Here is a 22915-nt window from a genome sequence, read left to right on the forward strand (position 1 = left end):
CACAGAGGATGACCAATGGCGGGAGTGTGGGGACGGGGCACAGAGGATGACCAATGGCGGGAGTGTGGGGACGGGGCACAGAGGATGACCAATGGCGGGAGTGTGGGGACGGGGCACAGAGGATGACCAATGGCGGGAGTGTGGGGGCGGGGCACAGAGGATGACCAATGGCGGGAGTGTGGGGACGGGGCACAGAGGATGACCAATGGCGGGAGTGTGGGGACGGGGCACAGAGGATGACCAATGGCGGGAGTGTGGGGGCGGGGCACAGAGGATGACCAATGGCGGGAGTGTGGGGACGGGGCACAGAGGATGACCAATGGCGGGAGTGTGGGGGCGGGGCACAGAGGATGACCAATGGCGGGAGTGTGGGGGCGGGGCACAGAGGATGACCAATGGCGGGAGTGTGGGGACGGGGCACAGAGGATGACCAATGGCGGGAGTGTGGGGACGGGGCACAGAGGATGACCAATGGCGGGAGTGTGGGGGCGGGGCACAGAGGATGACCAATGGCGGGAGTGTGGGGGCGGGGCACAGAGGATGACCAATGGCGGGAGTGTGGGGACGGGGCAGTGGGAGGCAGGAGGTCACATGATGAAACCTCCAGGAATACGCCCAACCAGATTATGGACGGGTTCGATCGGGTCAATGAAGCAAAGTTTACGGCCTTATCAGTGCAAAAGATTAAGGACTTTCTGCTACTTTATGTCGAGTGTAATTCGCGTGTCTGCGGTCTTTTGCGCTGGTTCAAATATCATCAGCTGAAGCCGGTCCCGTCCACACAACTGGCTTCATCTGGCCACACCCACAAAACTTTTCTAAGTCATTTTCAGTGATTTTTAAATCAGGCTACTCACAGGAGGAGGACTGGACATCCTTATTAAAAATGCTTATTTTTGGTGGTAAACTCATTTTCAGCTGTATTAATAAAACTGCACCAGGTCACCACTCTTAAATACATGAAGGAATAGTTTTTATTGCAATGAAAAAATGAGACAATTACGCAGCCCAATTGTGCTGATTCATGGGAGATTTCATGTTTGTGATTTTTGTGGCCACTCGAACTGTAACCAAACCAGCACAATTTTTGGGTGTAATTTGCGGCCAATTACAGATTGTGCCCAAAGCAGCAACTCCACTCCAAGATATTTCCACTTGTGGGGGAGCTCAGAACTAGGAGCCCTAAATCTTCCAATCCTCCTTAGATATGGGGACAGTGCCAGAGGACTGGGGGATTGCAAATGTTACACCCCTGTTCAAAAAAAGGGGAGAGGGATAAACCTGGCAATACAGGCCAGTCAGCCTAACGTCGGTGGTGGGGAAACTTTGAGAGACAATAATCTGGGATAAAATTTGACTTGGAAAGATATTGATGAATAAATGAAAGTCAGCACAGATTTGTTAAAAGACAAATCGTGTTTGACTAACTTGATTGAGTTCTTTAATGAAGTAACGGAGAGGGTCGATGAGAGCAGTGCGGTTGATGTTATGTATATGGACTTTCAAACGGCATTTGATAAAAGTATCTCGAATTATTAGCAAAATTGAAGCAAGATTAAAGGGACAGTGGTAGCGTTAAAGGGACATTATTACCTAAATGACAGGAAACAGAGTAGTGGTGAACGGTTGTTTTTCAGACTGGAGGGAAGTATACAGTGGTGTTCCCCAGGGGTCAGTATTAGGACCACTGCTCTTTTTGATACATATTAATAACCTGGACTTGGGTGTAGAGTGTATAATTTCAAAGTTTGCAGGTGACATGAAACTTAGCAGAAAGCAGTGACATAAAAAGCTCTAACTAGCTGGTGTTGGAGGGTGTGTGTGTGCTGTTGGAGTGTTAACCAATGATAGTAAATGTTGTAATCTACAGTGTGGTGTTGGAGTATTAATATATACATCAACTTGCATTTAACATATGCCTTTAACATAGTAAAATGGCCCAGGGCGCTTCACAGGAGCGATTATCAAACAAAATTTGACACCGAGCCACATAAGGAGATATTAAGACAGGTGACCAAAAGCTTGGTCAAAGAGGTAGGTTTTAAGGAGCGTCTTAAAGGAGGTAGAGGGGTTTGGGGAGGGAATTCTAGGGCTTGGGGCCTAAACAGCTGAAGGCACGGCCGCCAATGGTGGAGCGATTAAAATCGGGGATGCGCAAGAGGCAAGAATTGGAGGAGCACAGAGATCTCAGAGAGCTAGAGGGGGTTATAGAGAAAGGGAGGGGTAGGGCCACGGAGAGATGAGAATTTTAAAATAGAGATGTTCCCAGACCGGGAGACAATGTAGGTCAGTGAGCACAGGGGTGATGGGAGAACAGGACTTAGTGCGAGTTAGGAAACGGGCAGCAGAGTTTTGAACAAGCTCAAGTTTATGAAGGATGGAAGATGGGAGGCCAGGAGAGCTTTGGAATAGTCGAGTCTGGACGTAACAGACATGGTTGAGGGTTTCAGCAGCAGATGAGCTGAGGCAGGGGCGGAGACGGGCAATGTTATGGAGGTGGAAGTGGGCGGTCTTGGTGATGGAGCGAATATGGGGTCAGAAGCTCATCTCAGGGACACATAGGACAGCGAGGTTGTGAATGGTTTGGTTCAGCCTCTGACATTGGCCAGGGAGAGGGATGGAGTCGGTGGCGGCGAGTATTTTCCAATATTTAGTTGGAGGAAATTTCTGCTCATCGGACAAGCAGTGAGACAAATCAGAGGCATTGGAGGCATCAAGCGAGGTGGTGGTGAGGTAGAGCTGGGTGTCGTCAGTGTACATGTGGAACCTGACGTGTTTTCAGATGATGTCGCCGAGGGGCAGCCGGTATATGAGAAATAGGAGGGGGCCAAGGATAGATCCTTGGGGGACTCCAGAGGTAACGGTGTGGGAGTGGGAAGAGAAGCCGTTGCAGGAGATTCTCTGGCTACAACTGGTTAGATAAGAATGGAACCAGGTGAGTGCAGTCCCACCCAGCTGGACAACAGAGGAGAGGCATTGGAGGAGGATGGTGGGGTCAACTGTGTCAAAGGCTGTAGACAGGTGGAGAAGGATGAGGAGGGATAGTTTACCACGGTCAGAGTCTCATATCGACAGAAACCTGATTGGAGGGATTCAAACATGGAGTTGTGGGAAAGATGGGCATGGATTTGGGAGGTGACAAAACGTTCAAGAACTTTGGAGAGGAAAGGGAGGTTGGAGATGGGGAGGTTGGAGATAGGGGCGATAGTTTGCAAGGACAGAGGGGTCAAGAGTGGTTTTTTTTGAGGAGGGGGAACCTACAGCGGGCTGTTGGGTTGTTGACCAGTCTGGGCCTTCACTGTATTTCAGTCACTTTTACGACAAGAACAAAACAGCAGAAGTGGATTGAGAGAAGTTTTATTGAAATGACACTTCACACTTCCTTCACAGCTGAAGTAGATGCTACACTGATCGCAGACGGACTTTTCTAGGCAGATGCCACTTCATTCCTTTTCTAGAACTGGTTGCCGTGGTGAATCGAAGGGAACCAGCACGGGCTTGAACTGCAATGGCTGCACTCAGGATCATCCTCGCTGTTTAATTCTTTTTGCTGTACCACCACTTGTCCACTGCAGAGAGAGAGAGAGAGAGAGAGACTGTGATACGACATCACTTCACCCAGTACAGAGAGAGACTGTGATACGACATCACTTCACCCAGTTCAATCCACATTTATGCAGCAACCTCACCTCAGGGTCACTGACACAGCTCACAACCTGATCTGAGGGCCCAACCCCTGGGGCTTTCACCTGTCTGTGGCCATGCTGTGTTTACAATCTCAATGTCCAACACTGAGCACTGCAGCCCCACACACAGTTTAACCCCTCACACGACAGTACTGACTGCCTACTGCTGACTGTTTATTGACTGCAAACACCAATCCCTCAGACAGCATCACTCTCATTGATGGTTTTCACCAATCATGTGGGATCTGTGAAGTAGTGAGAACCTGCTCCCATTGGTTGGTGAGGCACAGACTGAGGATTAGCACTGGAGGGAAGTTAGCAGAAAGATTTCCCCCAGCGTTATTGGAACAGGAAGTGATTCACCACAAGGGCCAATGAGGTAGAGACTCGCACCGTTTACAAGGGGGTTGGATGAGGATTTTTTTTTACAAAAAAAGCATAAAAGGACAGCAGGGAAAGATCTAAACCAAAAGGACTTTTCACGTCCTAAAGCACTTTTGAAATGTAGTATACCTCAATGTAGGTCTAATGTAGAGCTCCCAACACAAGAGGTATGATGGGCCAAATGGCCTCATTCTGTGCTGTAATTTCTATACACGAGGAGGCACACACACAGGAGGGACACACACACACACACACAGGAGGGACACACACACACACACAGGAGGGACACACACACACACACACACAGGAGGGACACACACACACACACACACAGGAGGGACACACACGCACACAGGAGGGACACACACGCACACAGGAGGGACACACACACACACACACACACAGGAGGGACACACACACACACACACACACAGGAGGGACACACACACACACAGGACGGACACACACACACACGCACACACACAGGAGGGACACACACACACACACAGGAGGGACGGACACACACACACACAGGAGGGACACACACACACACAGGAGGGACACACACACACACAGGAGGGACACACACACACACAGGAGGGACACACACACACACAGGAGGGACACACACACACACACAGGAGGGACACACACACACACACACACAGGAGGGACACACACACACACACAGGAGGGACACACACACACACACACACAGGAGGGACACACACACACACACACACACAGGAGGGACACACACACACACAGGAGGGACACACACACACACAGGAGGGACACACACACACACACACAGGAGGGACACACACACACACACACACAGGAGGGACACACACACAGACACAGGAGGGACACACACACACACAGGAGGGACACACACACACACAGGAGGGACACACACACACACAGGAGGGACACACACACACACAGGAGGGACACACACACACACAGGAGGGACACACACACACACACAGGAGGGACGCACACACAGGAGGGACGCACACACAGGAGGGACGCACACACACACAGAGGAGGGACGCACACACACACACAGGAGGGACACACACACACACACACAGGAGGGACACACACACACACACAGGAGGGACACACACACACACGCACAGGAGGGACACACACACACACACAGGAGGGACACACACAGGAGGGACACACACACACACAGGAGGGACACACACACACACAGGAGGGACACACACACACACGCACAGGAGGGACACACACACACACGCACAGGAGGGACACACACACACACGCACAGGAGGGACACACACACACACGCACAGGAGGGACACACACACACACACTCAGGAGGGACACACACACACACACACAGGAGGGACACACACACACACACAGGAGGGACACACACACACAGGAGGGACACACACACACACACAGGAGGGACACACACACACACACAGGAGGGACACACACACACAGAGGAGGGACACACACACACAGAGGAGGGACACACACACACAGAGGAGGGACACACACACACAGAGGAGGGACACACACACACAGAGGAGGGACACACACACACAGAGGAGGGACACACACACACAGAGGAGGGACACACACACACAGAGGAGGGACACACACACACAGAAGGGACACACACACAGGAGGGACACACACACACACACAGGAGGGACACACACACACAGGAGGGACACACACACACAGGAGGGACACACACACACAGGAGGGACACACACACACAGGAGGGACACACACACAGACACACACACACACACGCACAGGAGGGACACACACACACGCACAGGAGGGACGCACACACACACACAGGAGGGACGCACACACACACGCAGGAGGGACGCACACACACACGCAGGAGGGACGCACACACACACACACGCAGGAGGGACGCACACACACACACACACAGGAGGGACGCACACACACACACACAGGAGGGACGCACACACACACACACAGGAGGGACACACACACACAGGAGGGACACACACACACAGGAGGGACACACACACACACAGGAGGGACACACACACACACAGGAGGGACACACACACACACAGGAGGGACACACACACACACAGGAGGGACACACACACACACACAGGAGGGACACACACACACACACAGGAGGGACACACACACACACACAGGAGGGACACACACACACACAGGAGGGACACACGCACACACAGGAGGGACACACGCACACACAGGAGGGACACACGCACACACAGGAGGGACACACACACACACAGGAGGGACACACACACACAGGAGGGACACACACACACACACAGGAGGGACACACACACACACACACAGGAGGGACACACACACAGGAGGGACACACACACAGGAGGGACACACACACAGGAGGGACACACACACACACACAGGAGGGACACACACACACACAGGAGGGACACACACACACACACACAGGAGGGACACACACACACACAGGAGGGACACACACACACACAGGAGGGACACACACACACACAGGAGGGACACACACACACACAGGAGGGACACACACACACACACAGGAGGGACACACACACACACACAGGAGGGACACACACACACACACAGGAGGGACACACACACACACAGGAGGGACACACACACACACAGGAGGGACACACACACACACAGGAGGGACACACGCACACACAGGAGGGACACACACACACACAGGAGGGACACACACACACAGGAGGGACACACACACACACACAGGAGGGACACACACACACACACACAGGAGGGACACACACACACACAGGAGGGACACACACACACACACAGGAGGGACACACACACACACACAGGAGGGACACACACACACACACAGGAGGGACACACACACACAGAGGAGGGACACACACACACACAGGAGGGACACACACACAGACACAGACACACACACAGACACAGACACACACACACACACACACACAGGAGGGACACACACACACACACAGGAGGGACACACACACACACACAGGAGGGACACACACACACACACAGGAGGGACACACACACACACAGGAGGGACACACACACACACAGGAGGGACACACACACACAGGAGGCACACACACACACACAGGAGGGACACACACACACAGGAGGGACACACACACACAGGAGGGACACACACACACACACAGGAGGGACACACACACACACAGGAGGGACACACACACACACACACACAGGAGGGACACACACACACACAGGAGGGACACACACACACACAGGAGGGACACACACACACACAGGAGGGACACACACACACACAGGAGGGACACACACACACACAGGAGGGACACACACACACACACACACACAGGAGGGACACACACACACACACGAGGGACACACACACACACACAGGAGGGACACACACACACACACACAGGAGGGACGCACACACACACACACAGGAGGGACACACACACACACAGGAGGGACACACACACACACACGAGGGACACACACACACACACAGGAGGGACACACACACACACACACAGGAGGGACGCACACACACACACACAGGAGGGACACACACACACACAGGAGGGACACACACACACACAGGAGGCACACACACACAGGAGGGACACACACACACAGGAGGGACACACACACACAGGAGGGACACACACACACAGGAGGGACACACACACACAGGAGGGACACACACACACAGGAGGGACACACACACACAGGAGGGACACACACACACACACAGACACACAGACACAGACACACACACACACACACACACAGGAGGGACACACACACACACACAGGAGGGACACACACACACACACAGGAGGGACACACACACACACACAGGAGGGACACACACACACACACAGGAGGGACACACACACACACAGGAGGGACACACACACACACAGGAGGGACACACACACACACAGGAGGGACACACACACACACACAGGAGGGACACACACACACAGGAGGGACACACACACACAGGAGGGACACACACACACAGGAGGGACACACACACACAGGAGGGACACACACACACACACAGGAGGGACACACACACACACACAGGAGGGACACACACACACAGAGGAGGGACACACACACACAGAGGAGGGACACACACACACACAGGAGGGACACACACACACAGGAGGGACACACACACACAGGAGGGACACACACACACAGGAGGGACACACACACACACACAGGAGGGACACACACACACACACAGGAGGGACACACACACACACACAGGAGGGACACACACACACACACAGGAGGGACACACACACACACACAGGAGGGACACACACACACAGAGGAGGGACACACACACACACAGGAGGGACACACACACACAGGAGGGACACACACACACACACAGGAGGGACACACACACACACACAGGAGGGACACACACACACACACAGGAGGGACACACACACACACACAGGAGGGACACACACACACACACACAGGAGGGACACACACACACACACAGGAGGGACACACACACACACACAGGAGGGACACACACACACACACAGGAGGGACACACACACACACACAGGAGGGACACACACACACACACAGGAGGGACACACACACACACACAGGAGGGACACACACACACACAGGAGGGACACACACACACAGGAGGGACACACACACACAGGAGGGACACACACACACAGGAGGGACACACACACACAGGAGGGACACACACACACAGGAGGGACACACACACACAGGAGGGACACACACACACAGGAGGGACACACACACACAGGAGGGACACACACACACAGGAGGGACACACACACACAGGAGGGACACACACACACAGGAGGGACACACACACACAGGAGGGACACACACACACAGGAGGGACACACACACACAGGAGGGACACACACACACAGGAGGGACACACACACACACACACACACACACAGGAGGGACACACACACACACACACAGGAGGGACACACACACACACACACACAGGAGGGACACACACACAGGAGGGACACACACACAGGAGGGACACACACACACACACACAGGAGGGACACACACACACACACACAGGAGGGACACACACACAGGAGGGACACACACACACACACACAGGAGGGACACACACACAGGAGGGACACACACACAGGAGGGACACACACACAGGAGGGACACACACACACACACAGAGGAGGGACACACACACACACACACTCAGGAGGGACACACACACACAGGAGGGACACACACACACAGGAGGGACACACACACACACACAGAGGAGGGACACACACACACACAGGAGGGACACACACACACACACAGGAGGGACACACACACACACACAGGAGGGACACACACACACACACAGGAGGGACACACACACACACACAGGAGGGACACACACACACACACAGGAGGGACACACACACACACACAGGAGGGACACACACACACACACACAGGAGGGACACACACACACACACACACACAGGAGGGACACACACACACACACACACACAGGAGGGACACACACACACACACACAGGAGGGACACACACACAGGAGGGACACACACACAGGAGGGACACACACACAGGAGGGACACACACACAGGAGGGACACACACACACACACACACACAGGAGGGACACACACACACACAGGAGGGACACACACACACACAGGAGGGACACACACACACACACAGGAGGGACACACACACACACACACAGGAGGGACACACACACACACACAGGAGGGACACACACACACACACAGGAGGGACACACACACACACACAGGAGGGACACACACACACACACACAGGAGGGACACACACACACACACACAGGAGGGACACACACACACACACACAGGAGGGACACACACACACACACACAGGAGGGACACACACACACACACACAGGAGGGACACACACACACACACACAGGAGGGACACACACACACACACACAGGAGGGACACACACACACACACACAGGAGGGACACACACACACACACACAGGAGGGACACACACACACACACACGAGGGACACACACACACACACACACAGGAGACACACACACACACACACACAGGAGACACACACACACACACACACACACAGGAGACACACACACACACACACAGGAGGGACACACACACACACACACAGGAGGGACACACACACACACACACACAGGAGGGACACACACACACACACACAGGAGGGACACACACACACACACACAGGAGGGACACACACACACACACAGGAGGGACACACACACACACACAGGAGGGACACACACACACACAGGAGGGACACACACACACACGAGGGACACACACACACACACACGAGGGACACACACACACACACACGAGGGACACACACACACACACACGAGGGACACACACACACACACACGAGGGACACACACACACACACACGAGGGACACACACACACAGATGCGTTGCAGGAAGTGAAGGAGTTTTTAATCCCTGACCAGCACTATTTGTAATGGATCAGACGTACTTGCAGATACACAGGTCCAAGGTACATCTAACACCAGAACTAATGCATTAATTAAGGAAAGCCAGCATGGATTTGTTAAAGGCAAATCGTGTTTAACTAACTTGATAGAGTTTTTTGATGAGGTAACAGAGAGGGTCGATGAGAGCAATGCGGTTGATGTGATGTATATGGACTTTCAAAAGGCTTTTGATAAAGTTTCACATAATAGGCTTGTCATCAAGATTGAAGCCCATGGAATAAAACGGGCAGTGGCAGCATGGATACAAAATTGGGGTTGTTTATCAGACTGGAGGGAGGTGTACAGTGGTGTTCCCCAGGGGTCAGTGCTGGGACCACTGCTTTTTTTGATATAAATTAATGACTTGGACTTGGGTGTACAGGGTACAATTTCAAAAATTGCAGATGGCACAAAACTTGGAAGTGTAGTGAACAGTGAGGAGGATAGTGATAGACTTCAAGAGGATATAGACAGGCTGGTGGAATGGGCGGACACGTGGCAGATGAAATTTAACAGGAAAGTGAGAAGCGATACATTTTGGCAGGAAGAATGAGGAGAGGCAATATAAACTAAAGGGCACAATTCTAAAGGGGGTACAGGAACAGAGAGATCTGGGGGTATATGTGCACAATCTTTGAGAAAGCGGTTAAGAGTGTGGGCTTTATAAATAGAGGCATAGAGTACAAAAGCAAGGTGGTTATGATGAACCTTTATAAAACACTGGTTCGGCCACAACTGGAGCATTGTATCCAATTCCAGGCACCGCACTTTAGGAAGGATGTGAAGGCCTTAGAGAGGGTGCAGAAAATATTTGCTAAAATGGTTCCAGGGATGAGGGACTTCAGTTACATGGATAGACTGGAGAAGCTGGGGTTGTTCTCCTTAGAACAGAGTGTTATACTGTTGGGCAGAGTATTAATCAAGAAATAAGAGGAGCTTGTAACAAAGGTAATGCAATAATCACGGGGGACTTTAATCTTCATATAGACTGGGCAAATCAAATTGGTAAAAGTAGTCTGGAGGATGAGTTCATTGAATGCATTCGAGAGTTTCCTGGAGCAATACGTCATGGAACCAATCAGGGAACAGGCTATTTTAGATCTCGCATTGTGTAATGAGACAGGGTTAATTAGGTAATTTATAGTAAGGGATCTTCTAGGGAATAGTGATCATATGTTAGAATTTTACATTGAGTTTGAGAGCAATGTAGTTAAGTCCAAAACTAGAGTCTTAAACTTAAACAAAGCCAATTACATGGATATGAGGGGTTGTAAACAATTTTACAACACCAAGTTATAGTCCAGCAATTTTATTTGAAATTCACAAGCTTTCGGAGGCTTCCTCCTTCACCTGACATTCACCTGAGGAAGGAGGAAGCCTCCGAAAGCTTGTGAATTTCAAATAAAATTGCTGGACTATAACTTGGTGTTGTAAAATTGTTTACAATTGTCAACCCCAGTCCATCACCGGCATCTCCACATCATGGATATGAGGAGTTGAGGTTTATTGGGAAATTAGATTAAAAGATATGACAGTCGATAAACAATGGCAAACATTTAAAGAAATATTTCATAATTCTCAACAAATGTACATTCCACAGGAAAAGCAATCCATCCGTGGCTAACTAAAGAAGTTAAGGATAGTATTAGATTAAAAGAGGCTTATAACATTGCCAAGAGTAGGAAGCCTGGGGATTGGGAGAGTTTTAGAAACCAAAGGATGACCAAAAAATTGATAGAGGTTGAAAACAGAATGTGAGAGTAAACTAGCAAGAAATATAAAAACAGTTTTAAGAGCTTCTGCAAGTATGTAAAAAGGAAGCTCCTTATCTAAGGAAGGATATACTTGCCTTTGAGATTAATTCCTGCATATCGACAGGTTAAGTGAGTGGGCAAGATGGTGGCAGATGGAGTATAATGTGGGGAAATGTGAGATTATTCACTTTGGTAGGAAGAATAGAAAAACAGAATATTTTTTAAATGGTGAGAAACTATTAAATGTTGGTGTTCAGAGAGACTTGGGTGTCCTCATACAAGAAACACAAAAAGTTAGCATGCAGGTGCAGCAAGCAATTAGGAAGGCAAATGGAATGTTGGCCTTTATTGCAAGGGGACTAGAGTACAAGGGGGCAGAAGTTATGCTGCAGCTATACAAAACCCTGGTTAGACCGCACCTGGAGTACTGTGAGCAGTTCTGGGCACCGCACCTTCGGAAGGACATATTGGCCTTGGAGGGAGTGCAGCGTAGGTTTACTAGAATGATACCCGGACTTCAAGGGTTAAGTTACGAGGAGAGATTACACAAATTGGGGTTGTATTCTCTAGAGTTTAGAAGGTTAGGGGGTGATCTGATCGAAGTTTATAAGATATTAAGGGGAACGGATAGGGTGGATAGAGAGAAACTATTTCTGCTGGTTGGGGATTCTAGGAGTAGGGGGCACAGTCTAAAAATTAGAGCCAGACCTTTCAGGAGTGAGATTAGAAAACATTTCTACACACAAAGGGTGGTAGAAGTTTGGAACTCTCTTCTGCAAACGGCAATTGATACGAGCTCAATTGCTAAATTTAAATCTGAGATAGATAGCTTTTTGGCAACCAAAGGTATTAAGGGATATGGGCCAAAGGCAGGTATATGGAGTTAGATCACAGATCAGCCATGATCTTATCAAATGGCGGAGCAGGCACGAGGGGCTGAATGGCCTACTCCTGTTCCTTTGTTCTTATGGGGATTGGAGTAAGTAAGTCTTGCTATAATTGTACAGGGCTTTGGTGAGACCTCACCTGGAGTACTGTGTACAATTTTGATAACCTTATCCAAGGAAGGATATACTTGCCTTAGAGGCGGTGCAGTGAAGGTTCACTGGATTAATTCCTGGGATGAGAGGGTTGTCCTATGAGGAGAGATTGAGTAGAATGGGCCAATACTCTCTGGAGTTTAGAAGAATGAGAGGTGATCTCATTGAAACATATCAGATTCTGAGAGGGTTTGACAGGGTAGATGCTGAGAGACTGTTTCCCCTGGCTGGAGAGTCCAGAACTAGGGGGCATAGTCTCAGGATAAGGGGTCGGCCATTTAGGACTGAGATGAGGAGGAATTTCTTCACTCAGAGGGTTGTGAATCTTTGGAATTCTCTACCCCAGAGGGCTGTGGATGCTCAGTCATTGAGAATATTCAAGACTGAGATCGATAGATTTCTGGATTCTGAGGGAATCAAGGGATATGGGGATCAGGCGAGAAAGTGGAGTTGAGGTCGAAGATCAGCCATGATCAGATTGAATGGTGGAGCAGGCTCGAGGGGCCGTATAGCCTCCTCCTGCTCCTATTTCTTAAAGTTAACAGGAGGTTTGATAGAAATGTTTAAAATCATGAAGGGTTTAGATGAAGTAAATAAAGAGAAACTGTTCCCATTGGTGGAAGGGTCGAGAACCAGAGGACATTGATTTAAGGTGATTGGCAAAAGAATCAAAGGCGACATGAGGAAAAACTTTTTTTATGCAGCAAGTAGTTAGGATCTGGAATGCACTGCCCGAGGGGGTGGAGGCAGATTCAATCATGACCTTCAAAAAGGAATTGGATAAGGGGAAAAATTTGCAGGGCTGCGGGGAAAGAGCGGGGAAATGGGACTAACTGGATTGCTCTTACAAAGAGCTGGCATGGGCTCGATGGGCCGAATGGCCTCCTTCTGTGCTATAACATTCTATGATTACACAATTAATTTGATCTTGGTGCAAGAACCAAAGAAACAGAGGTCAACTGTGGACGGTAAAAACATCGACAAGTGATGATTGGCTCAAACAGAATTTGGTAAGCACTGTGAGATAACATGGCCGTGAGTTACCCCTACTCCATGAAGGTGTAAATACAAATCCAGAAAACTCTTACCATCCACTGGCACTGAATCACCCGCTCCAAACACTGGCACCTGGAAAAAGAACATTTAGAAATGTTTAATCTGAAATAGGTGGGAGTCCTAGAACAATTCATAGAACGATACAGCACCGAAGGCGGCCATTCGGCCCGCGTGGCTATGCCAGCTCTTTGAAGGAGCTATCCAATTATCACTCCTCTGCTCTTTCCTTGTAGCCTAGTAATTTTTTTCCTTTTCAAGTATTTATCCAGTTCCCTTTTGAAAGTTATTATTGAATCTGCTTCCACCGCCCTTTCAGGCAGTGCATTTAGATCATAACTTGCTGTGTAAAAAAATTCTCATCTCACCACTGGTTCTTTTGCCAATTATCTTAAATCTGTCCTCAGGTTACAGACCCTCCTGCCAGTTGAAAAAAATAGTTTCTCCCGATCCACTCTATCAAAACCACTCATGATTTTGAACACCTCTATTAAATCTCCCCTTAACCTTCTCAGTTCGAAGAACTACCCCAGCTTCTTTCTCAGAGATTGAGACCCTCCGTTCAGCTGCCTCTGCCGCTTCCCTCTCTTCCCCTCGCCCACCAAGACAAACTTCCCCATAGGATCCCCCCTGCCCTAGCCCTGAACTCGCATCTTTCTCTAGTTTCTCTCCTCTCTCCCCTCATGCCCTCTGAGCTCATCTTGATCATGAGACCCACCTCCTGCTCCCTCGACCCTATTCCCACCAAACTGCTGACCACCCAACTTCCCTTCCTGGCCCCCACATTTGCTGATATCGTTAAAGGTTCCCTCTCAAGTAATGTCCCCCTCCCCTTCAAACCTGCCGTCATCACACCCCTCCGCAAAAAACCCACCCTTGACCCCTCTGTCCTTGCAAACTATCACCCCCACCTCCCAACCTCCCCACCTCCCCACCTCCCAACCTCCCCACCTCCCCACCTCCCAACCTCCCCACCTCCCAACCTCCCCACCTCCCAACCTCCCCACCTCCCAACCTCCCCACCTCCCAACCTCCCCACCTCCCAACCTCCCCACCTCCCAACCTCCCCACCTCCCAACCTCCCAACCTCCCCACCTCCCAACCTCCCCACCTCCCAACCTCCCAACCTCCCAACCTCCCAACCTCCCCACCTCCCCACCTCCCCACCTCCCCACCTCCCAACCTCCCCACCTCCCAACCTCCCCACCTCCCCACCTCCCCACCTCCCAACCTCCCCACCTCCCAACCTCCCCACCTCCCAACCTCCCCACCTCCCCACCTCCCCACCTCCCAACCTCCCTTTCCTCTCCAACCTCCCCACCTCCCAACCTCCCAACCTCCCAACCTCCCCACCTCCCAACCTCCCAACCTCCCAACCTCCCCACCTCCCCACCTCCCCACCTCCCCACCTCCCAACCTCCCCACCTCCCAACCTCCCCACCTCCCAACCTCCCCACCTCCCAACCTCCCCACCTCCCCACCTCCCCACCTCCCCACCTCCCAACCTCCCCACCTCCCAACCTCCCCACCTCCCCACCTCCCCACCTCCCCACCTCCCAACCTCCCAACCTCCCCACCTCCCCACCTCCCCACCTCCCAACCTCCCCACCTCCCCACCTCCCCACCTCCCCACCTCCCCACCTCCCCACCTCCAACCTCCCTTTCCTCTCCAACCTCCCCGAACGTTTTGTCACCTCCCTAATCCGTGCCCATCTTTCCCCAACTCCATGTTTGAATCCCTCCAATCAGGTTTCTGTCCCTGCCACAGTACTGAAACAGCCCTTATCAAAGTCACAAATGACATCCTATGTGACTGTGACGATGGTAAACTATCCCTCCTCATCCTTCTCCAGCCTTTGACGGTTGACCACACCATCCTCCTCCAACACCTCTCCTCCATCGTCCAGCTTGGAGGAAGCACTGAGGGTAGCAGTGGCTCGGTAGCACCACTACTGACCGAGCGGGCCGAGTCCTGAAGGACATAGCTGCCAGACTGGGCCTGCGGCAGGTGATGAGTGAACCAACGAGGGAAAAACTTACTTGACCTCGTCCGCACCAATCTACCTGTCGCAGATGCATCTGTCCATGACAGTATTGGTAGGAGTGACCACCGCACAGTCCTCGTGGAGATGAAATCCCGTCTTCGCACTGAGGACACCATCCAACGTGTTGTGTGGCACTATCACCGTGCTAAATGGGATAGATTCAGAACAGATCTAGCAGCTCAAAGCTGGGCATCCATGAGGCGTTGTGGGCCATCAGCAGCAGCAGAATTGTATTCCAGCACAATCTGTAACCTCATGGCCCGGCATATTCCTCACTCTACCATTACCCACAAGCCTGGGGACCAACCCTGGTGCAATGAGGAGTGTAGAAGAGCATGCCAGGAGCAGCACCAGGCGTACCTAAAAATGAGGTGCCAACCTGGTGAAGCTACAACTCAGGACTACATGCATGCTAAACAGCGGAAGCAACATGTTATAGACAGAGCTAAGCGATTCCACAACCAACGGATCAGATCAAAGCTCTGCAGTCCTGCCACATCCAGTCGTGAATGGTGGTGGACAATTAAACAACTAACGGGAGGAGGAGGCTCTGTGAAGGCAAAGTCCAGCACGTGAGTGCAAAAGACAAGGCTGAAGCGTTTGCAACCATCTTCAGCCAGAAGTGCCGAGTGGATGATCCATCTCAGCCTCCTCCCGATATCCCCATCATCACGGAAGCCAGTCTTCGGCCAATTCGATTCACTCCACGTGATATCAAGAAACGGCTGAGTGCACTGGATACAGCAAAGGCTATGGGCCCTGACAACATCCCGGCTGTAGTGCTGAAGACTTGTGCTCCAGAACTAGCTGCGCCTCTAGCCAAGCTATTCCAGTACAGCTACAACACTGGCAATGTGGAAAATTGCCCAGGTATGTCCTGTCCACAAAAAGCAGGACAAATCCAATCCGGCCAATTACCGCCCCATCAGCCTACTCTCAATCATCAGCAAAGTGATGGAAGGTGTTGTCGACAGTGCTATCAAGTGGCATTTACTCACCAATAACCTGCTCACCGATGCTCAGTTTGGGTTCCGCCAGGACCACTCGGCTCCAGACCTCATTACAGCCTTGGTCCAAACATGGACAAAAGAGCTGAATTCCAGAGGTGAGGTGAGAGTGACTGCCCTTGACATCAAGGCAGCATTTGACAGAGTGTGGCACCAAGGAACCCTAGTAAAATTGAAGTCAATGGGAATCAGGGGGAAAACTCTCCAGTGGCTGGAGTCATACGTAGCACAAAGGAAGATGGTAGTGGTTGTTGGAGGCCAATCATCTCAGCCCCAGGACATTGCTGCAGGAGTTCCTCAGGGCAGTGTCCTCGGCCCAACCATCTTCTGTTGCTTCATCAATGACCTTCCCTCCATCATAAGGTCACAAATGGGGATGTTTACTGACGATTGCACAGTGTTCAGTTCCATTCACAACCCCTCAGATAATGAAGCAGTCCATGCCCGCATGCAGCAAGACCTGGACAACATCCAGGCTTGGGCTCATAAGTGGCAAGTAACATTCGCACCAGACCAAGTGCCAGGCAATGACCATCTCCTACAAGAGAGAGTCTAACCATTTGCCCTTGACATTCAACGGCATTACCATCGCCGAATCCCCCACCATCAACATCCTGGGGGTCACCATTGACCAGAAACTTAACTGGACCAGCCATATAAACACTGTGGTTACGAGAGCAGGTCAGAGGCTGGGTATTCTGCGGCAAGTGACTCATCTCCTGACTCCCCAAAGCCTTTCCACCATCTACAAGGCACAAGTCAGGAGTGTGATGGAATATTCTCCACTGGCCTGGATGAGTGCAGCTCCAACAACACTCAAGAAGCTCGACACCATCCAGGACAAAGCAGCCCGCTTGACTGGCACCCCATCCACCACCCTAAACATTCACTCCCTTCACCACCGGCACACTGTGGCTGCAGTGTGTACCATCCACAGGATGCACTGCAGCAACTCACCAAGGCTTCTTCGAAAGCACCTCCCAAACCCTCGATCTCTACCACCTAGAAGGGCAGCAGGCACATGGGAACAACACCACCTGCACGTTCCCCTCCAAGTCACACACCATCCCGACTTGGAAATATATCGCCGTTCCTTCATCGTCGCTGGGTCAAAATCCTGGAACTCCCTTCCTAACAGCACTGTGGGAGAACCTTCACCACACGGACTGCAGCGGTTCAAGGCGGCGGCTCACCACCACCTTCTCAAGGGCAATTAGGGATGGGCAATAAATGCCGGCCTCGCCAGCGATGCCCACATCCCACTTATCTATCCAGCTGCAGCCAGAGAATTTCCTGCAATGGCTTATCTTCCCTCTCCCGCACCGTTACCTCTGGAGTCCCCAAAGGATCTATCCTTTTCCCCCTCCTATTTCTCATCTTCTTGCTGTTCCTCGGCGACATCATCCGAAAACTCATCAGGTTCCACATGTACACTGACGACACCTAGCTCTACCTCACCACCACCTCCCTCGACCCCTCCACTGTCTTTGAGTTGTCATGCTGCTTTCCAATGAGCAAAAATTTCGTCCAACTAAATATTAGGAAGACCGAAGCCATTGTCTTCAGTCCCCGCCACAAACTCTGTTCCCCGGCCACCGACTCCATCCCTCTCCTCGGCCACTGTTTATGAACCAGACCGTTCGCAATCTTGGCGTCCCATTTGACCCTGAGATGAGCTTCCGACCACATATCCGCTCAATCACCAAGGCCGCCTACCACCTCCGTAACATCGCCCGTCTCCACTCCTGCCTCAGCTCATCTGGTGCTGAAACCCTCATCCATGCCTTTGTTACCTCCAGTCTCGACTATTCCAATGCTCTCCTGGCCGGCCTCCCATCTTCCATCCTCCATAAACGTAAGCTCATCCAAAACTCTGCTGCCCGTATCCTAACTCGCACCGAGTCCCGTTCACCCATCACCCCTGTGCTCGCTGACCTCCATTGGCTCCCGGTCCGGGAACGCCTCGATTTTAAAATTCTCATCCTAGTTTACAAACCTCTCCATGGCCTCGCCCCCTCACTATCTCTGTAACCTCCTCCAGCCCTACAACCCTCCGAGATCTCTCTGCTCCTCCAATTCTTGCCTCTTGCACATCCCTGATTTTAATCGCTCCACAATTGGCGGCCGTGCCTTCAGCTGTCCAGGCCCTTAGCTCTGGAATTCCCTCCCTAAACCTCTCTCTCCTCCTTTAAGATGCTCCTTAAAACCTACCTCTTTGACCAAGCTTTTGGTCACCTGTCTTAACAGCTCATGTGGCTCGGTGTCAAATTTTGTTTGATAATCACTCCTGTGAAGGGCCTTTGGACTACGTTAAAAGGTGCAAAATAAATGCAAGTTGTTGCTGTTGTTGTTCTTCTCCAGTCTCTCCACATAACTGAAGTCCCTCATCCCTGGCACCATTCGAGTAAATCTCTTCTGCACCCTCTCTAAGGCCTTCACATCCTAAAGTGCGGTGCCCAGAATCGAACACAATACTCCAGCTGGTTCTAACCAGTGTTTTATAAAGGTTTAGCATAACTTCCTTGCTTTTGTACTCTATAAATAAAGCCCAGGATCCCATAAGCTTTTCTAACAGCCTTCTCAACTTGTCCTGCCACCTTCAAAGATTTGTGTACATCCACCTCCAGGTCTCTCTGTTCCTGCACCCCTTTAAAATTGTACCATTTAGTTTATATTGCCTCTCCTCACTCTCCCTACCAAAATGCAGGGCAGTAGGATTAGTTTTAGATTGTCTTGAACACCAGTACAGACTGGTCCTGGACTCGCAATCCAGAGGTCGGGAGTTCAAATCCCACAACAACAAATTATGAAATTAAATTCAATAAATCCGGTAGCTTGTGGACTGGCACCAGATTAAAGAATGAGTGGATTGTTGTAAAAACCCAACTGGTTCAACAATGTCCAGTGGATGGGGAAGCTGCTGACCCGACCTGGTCTGTCCCTCATGACTCCAGTCCCACACAGTTCACAATGCTGTCAGGGCAACTGGAGATGGGCCAAGGACTGAGGGAGCACGGAGGAGCAGCCATCGACGGAGTCTGGTTGCGACAAAGTCTATCATTGGGAATTTGGTGAGTGAGGGGATTCAGTGCGGTAAGGGGTGAGGTGCATTTGATTAGTTGGGGCGGGCCGGGGGGGGGCGGGCGGGCCGGGGGGGGGGCGGGCGGGCGGGCCGGGGGGGGGGCGGGCGGGCGGGCCGGGGGGGGGGCGGGCGGGCGGGCCGGGGGGGGGGGCGGGCGGGCGGGCCGGGGGGGGGGCGGGCGGGCGGGCCGGGGGGGGGCGGGCCGGGGACAACAAAACCAAACTGCAGTGTGATGTCACGGGTAAGGCAGGTAGGTGGTTGTTATCTCTTGTGTTTTCTTCTCTCTGAGGACTGTGGGCTCAGTAACTTACAGCATAAAACTAAATTCTTTTAAAAAAATAAACTTAATTTAGTTATAGCAAGTAGTGTTTTTTAGTGAATCAAGGTCCCGAGTGTAATTAACATTCTCTAAATTAAGAGTAATTTAAAGGAGTAAACTCCTTGAAGGGAGTAACTAACGAGCTTAATCTAAGGCAAGTCATGGCAGCACAGCTCGCACCCGTGATATGCTCCTCCTGCACTATGTGGGAAGTCATGGCCACTACCAGTGTCCCTGGTGACCATGTGTGCAGGAAGTGTGTCCAGCTGCAGCTACTGGCAAACCGCATTTCGGAGCTGGAGCTGCGGGTGGATTCATTGTGGAGCATCTGCGATGCGGAGACTATCGTGGATAGCACGTCCAGTGAGGTGGTCACACCGCAGGTAAGGATTACGCAGGCAGAAAGGAAATGGGTGACCGCCAGGCAGAGTAAAAGGACTAGGCAGGTAGAGCAGGAGTCCCCTGGGGCCATCTCCCTCTCAAACAGATATTCTACTTTAGATACTGTTGGGGGAGATGGCTTATCAGAAGAATGCAGCAAGAGCCAAGACCATGGCACTATGAGTGACTCAGCTGCACAGGAGGGGAGAAAAAGGAATGGGAGAGCAATAGTGACAGGGGATTCAATCGTAAGGGGAACAGATAGGCGTTTCTGCGGCCGCAAACGTGACTCCAGGATGGTATGTTGCCTCCCTGGTGCTAGGGTCAAGGATGTCACGGAGCGGCTGCAGGACATTCTGAAGGGGGAGGGTGAACAGCCAGAGGTCGTGGTCCATATCGGTACCAACGACATCGGTTTAAACAAAAAAGGGATGAGGTCCTGCAAGGTGAATATAGGGAGTTAGGAAATAAATTAAAAAGCAGGATCTCGAAGGTAGTAATCTCAGGATTACTCCCAGTGCCACGTGCTAGCGAGAGCAGAAATAGGAGAATAGACCAGATGAATGCGTGGCATGAGAGATGGTGTAGGAGGGAGGGGTTTAAATTCCTGAGGCATTGGGACCGATTCTGGGAAAGGCGGGACCTGTACAAGCTGGACGGGGTGCACCCAAGCAGGACCGGGACCAATATCCTCGCGGGGGCATTTGCTCGTTCTGTTGGGGAGGGTTTAAACTAGTATGGCAGGGGGATGGGAACCAAAGGGCAGGTACAGATAGGACAAATTCAGACCAGGAAACGGGAAGTAGAAAAGCAGTTAGTGACGTAGTTAGCGACTCAGAAAGGCAAAAGAAGCAAAGGTTAAATAGTATTCAGCACAGGAATTTGATGGGGTTAAAGGGTATATACTTCAATGCAAGGAGTATTACAAACAAAGCAGATGAGCTAAGGGTACAGATAGACACATGGGCAGCATGATATCATTGCTATAACGGAAACCTGGCTTAAAGAGGGGGATAATTGGCAGCTCAATATCCCTGGGTATAGAGTTTTCAGGCAGGATAGAGTAGGTGATAAAAAAGGAGGGGGGTAGCATTATTGGTTAAAGAATCAATTACAGTTGTGAGAAGGGATGATATGCTAAATGGATCATCATTCAAGGCCATATGGGTTGAGCCAAGAAATAAAAAAAGGGGCAGTCACACTACGAGGAGTGAACTATAGACCCCCGAATAGTGAAAGGGAGATAGAAGAACAAATATGTAGGCAAATTTCTGAGTGCAAAAATTAGAGGGCAATAATAGTAGGGGACTTAAACTACCCGAACATCAACTCTCCCATTCTTTTTGCATGGATTTGTTCAGGGAAGGTCATGCCTTCCAAATCTGATTGAATTTTTTGAGGAAGTGACAAGGAGGATTGATGAGGGTAGTGTAGTGGATGTTGTCTACATGGATTTTAGTAAGGCATTTGACAAGGTCCCACATGGCAGACTGGTCAGAAAGGTAAAAGCCCATGGGATACAGGG

General features: G+C 51.2%; 1 protein-coding gene across 1 annotated transcript in view; it reads right to left on the reverse strand.

Annotated features, from left to right (window-relative positions):
• Positions 1-3341: 3341 nt before the first annotated feature.
• LOC137340258 (inorganic pyrophosphatase-like) overlaps positions 3342-22915 on the reverse strand; it is a gene marked incomplete at its 5' end in the record, with an annotated part of 62974 nt that continues 43400 nt past the window's right edge. Inside the window, 2 exons of the mRNA XM_068002676.1 lie at positions 3342-3569; positions 14592-14631. Of these exons, the coding sequence (XP_067858777.1) occupies positions 3538-3569; positions 14592-14631 (72 nt within the window). The remainder of the gene's footprint in view (positions 3570-14591; positions 14632-22915) is intronic.

The sequence above is a fragment of the Heptranchias perlo genome, chromosome 21 (genome assembly GCF_035084215.1).
Source record: "Heptranchias perlo isolate sHepPer1 chromosome 21, sHepPer1.hap1, whole genome shotgun sequence".
NCBI lineage: Eukaryota > Metazoa > Chordata > Chondrichthyes > Hexanchiformes > Hexanchidae > Heptranchias > Heptranchias perlo.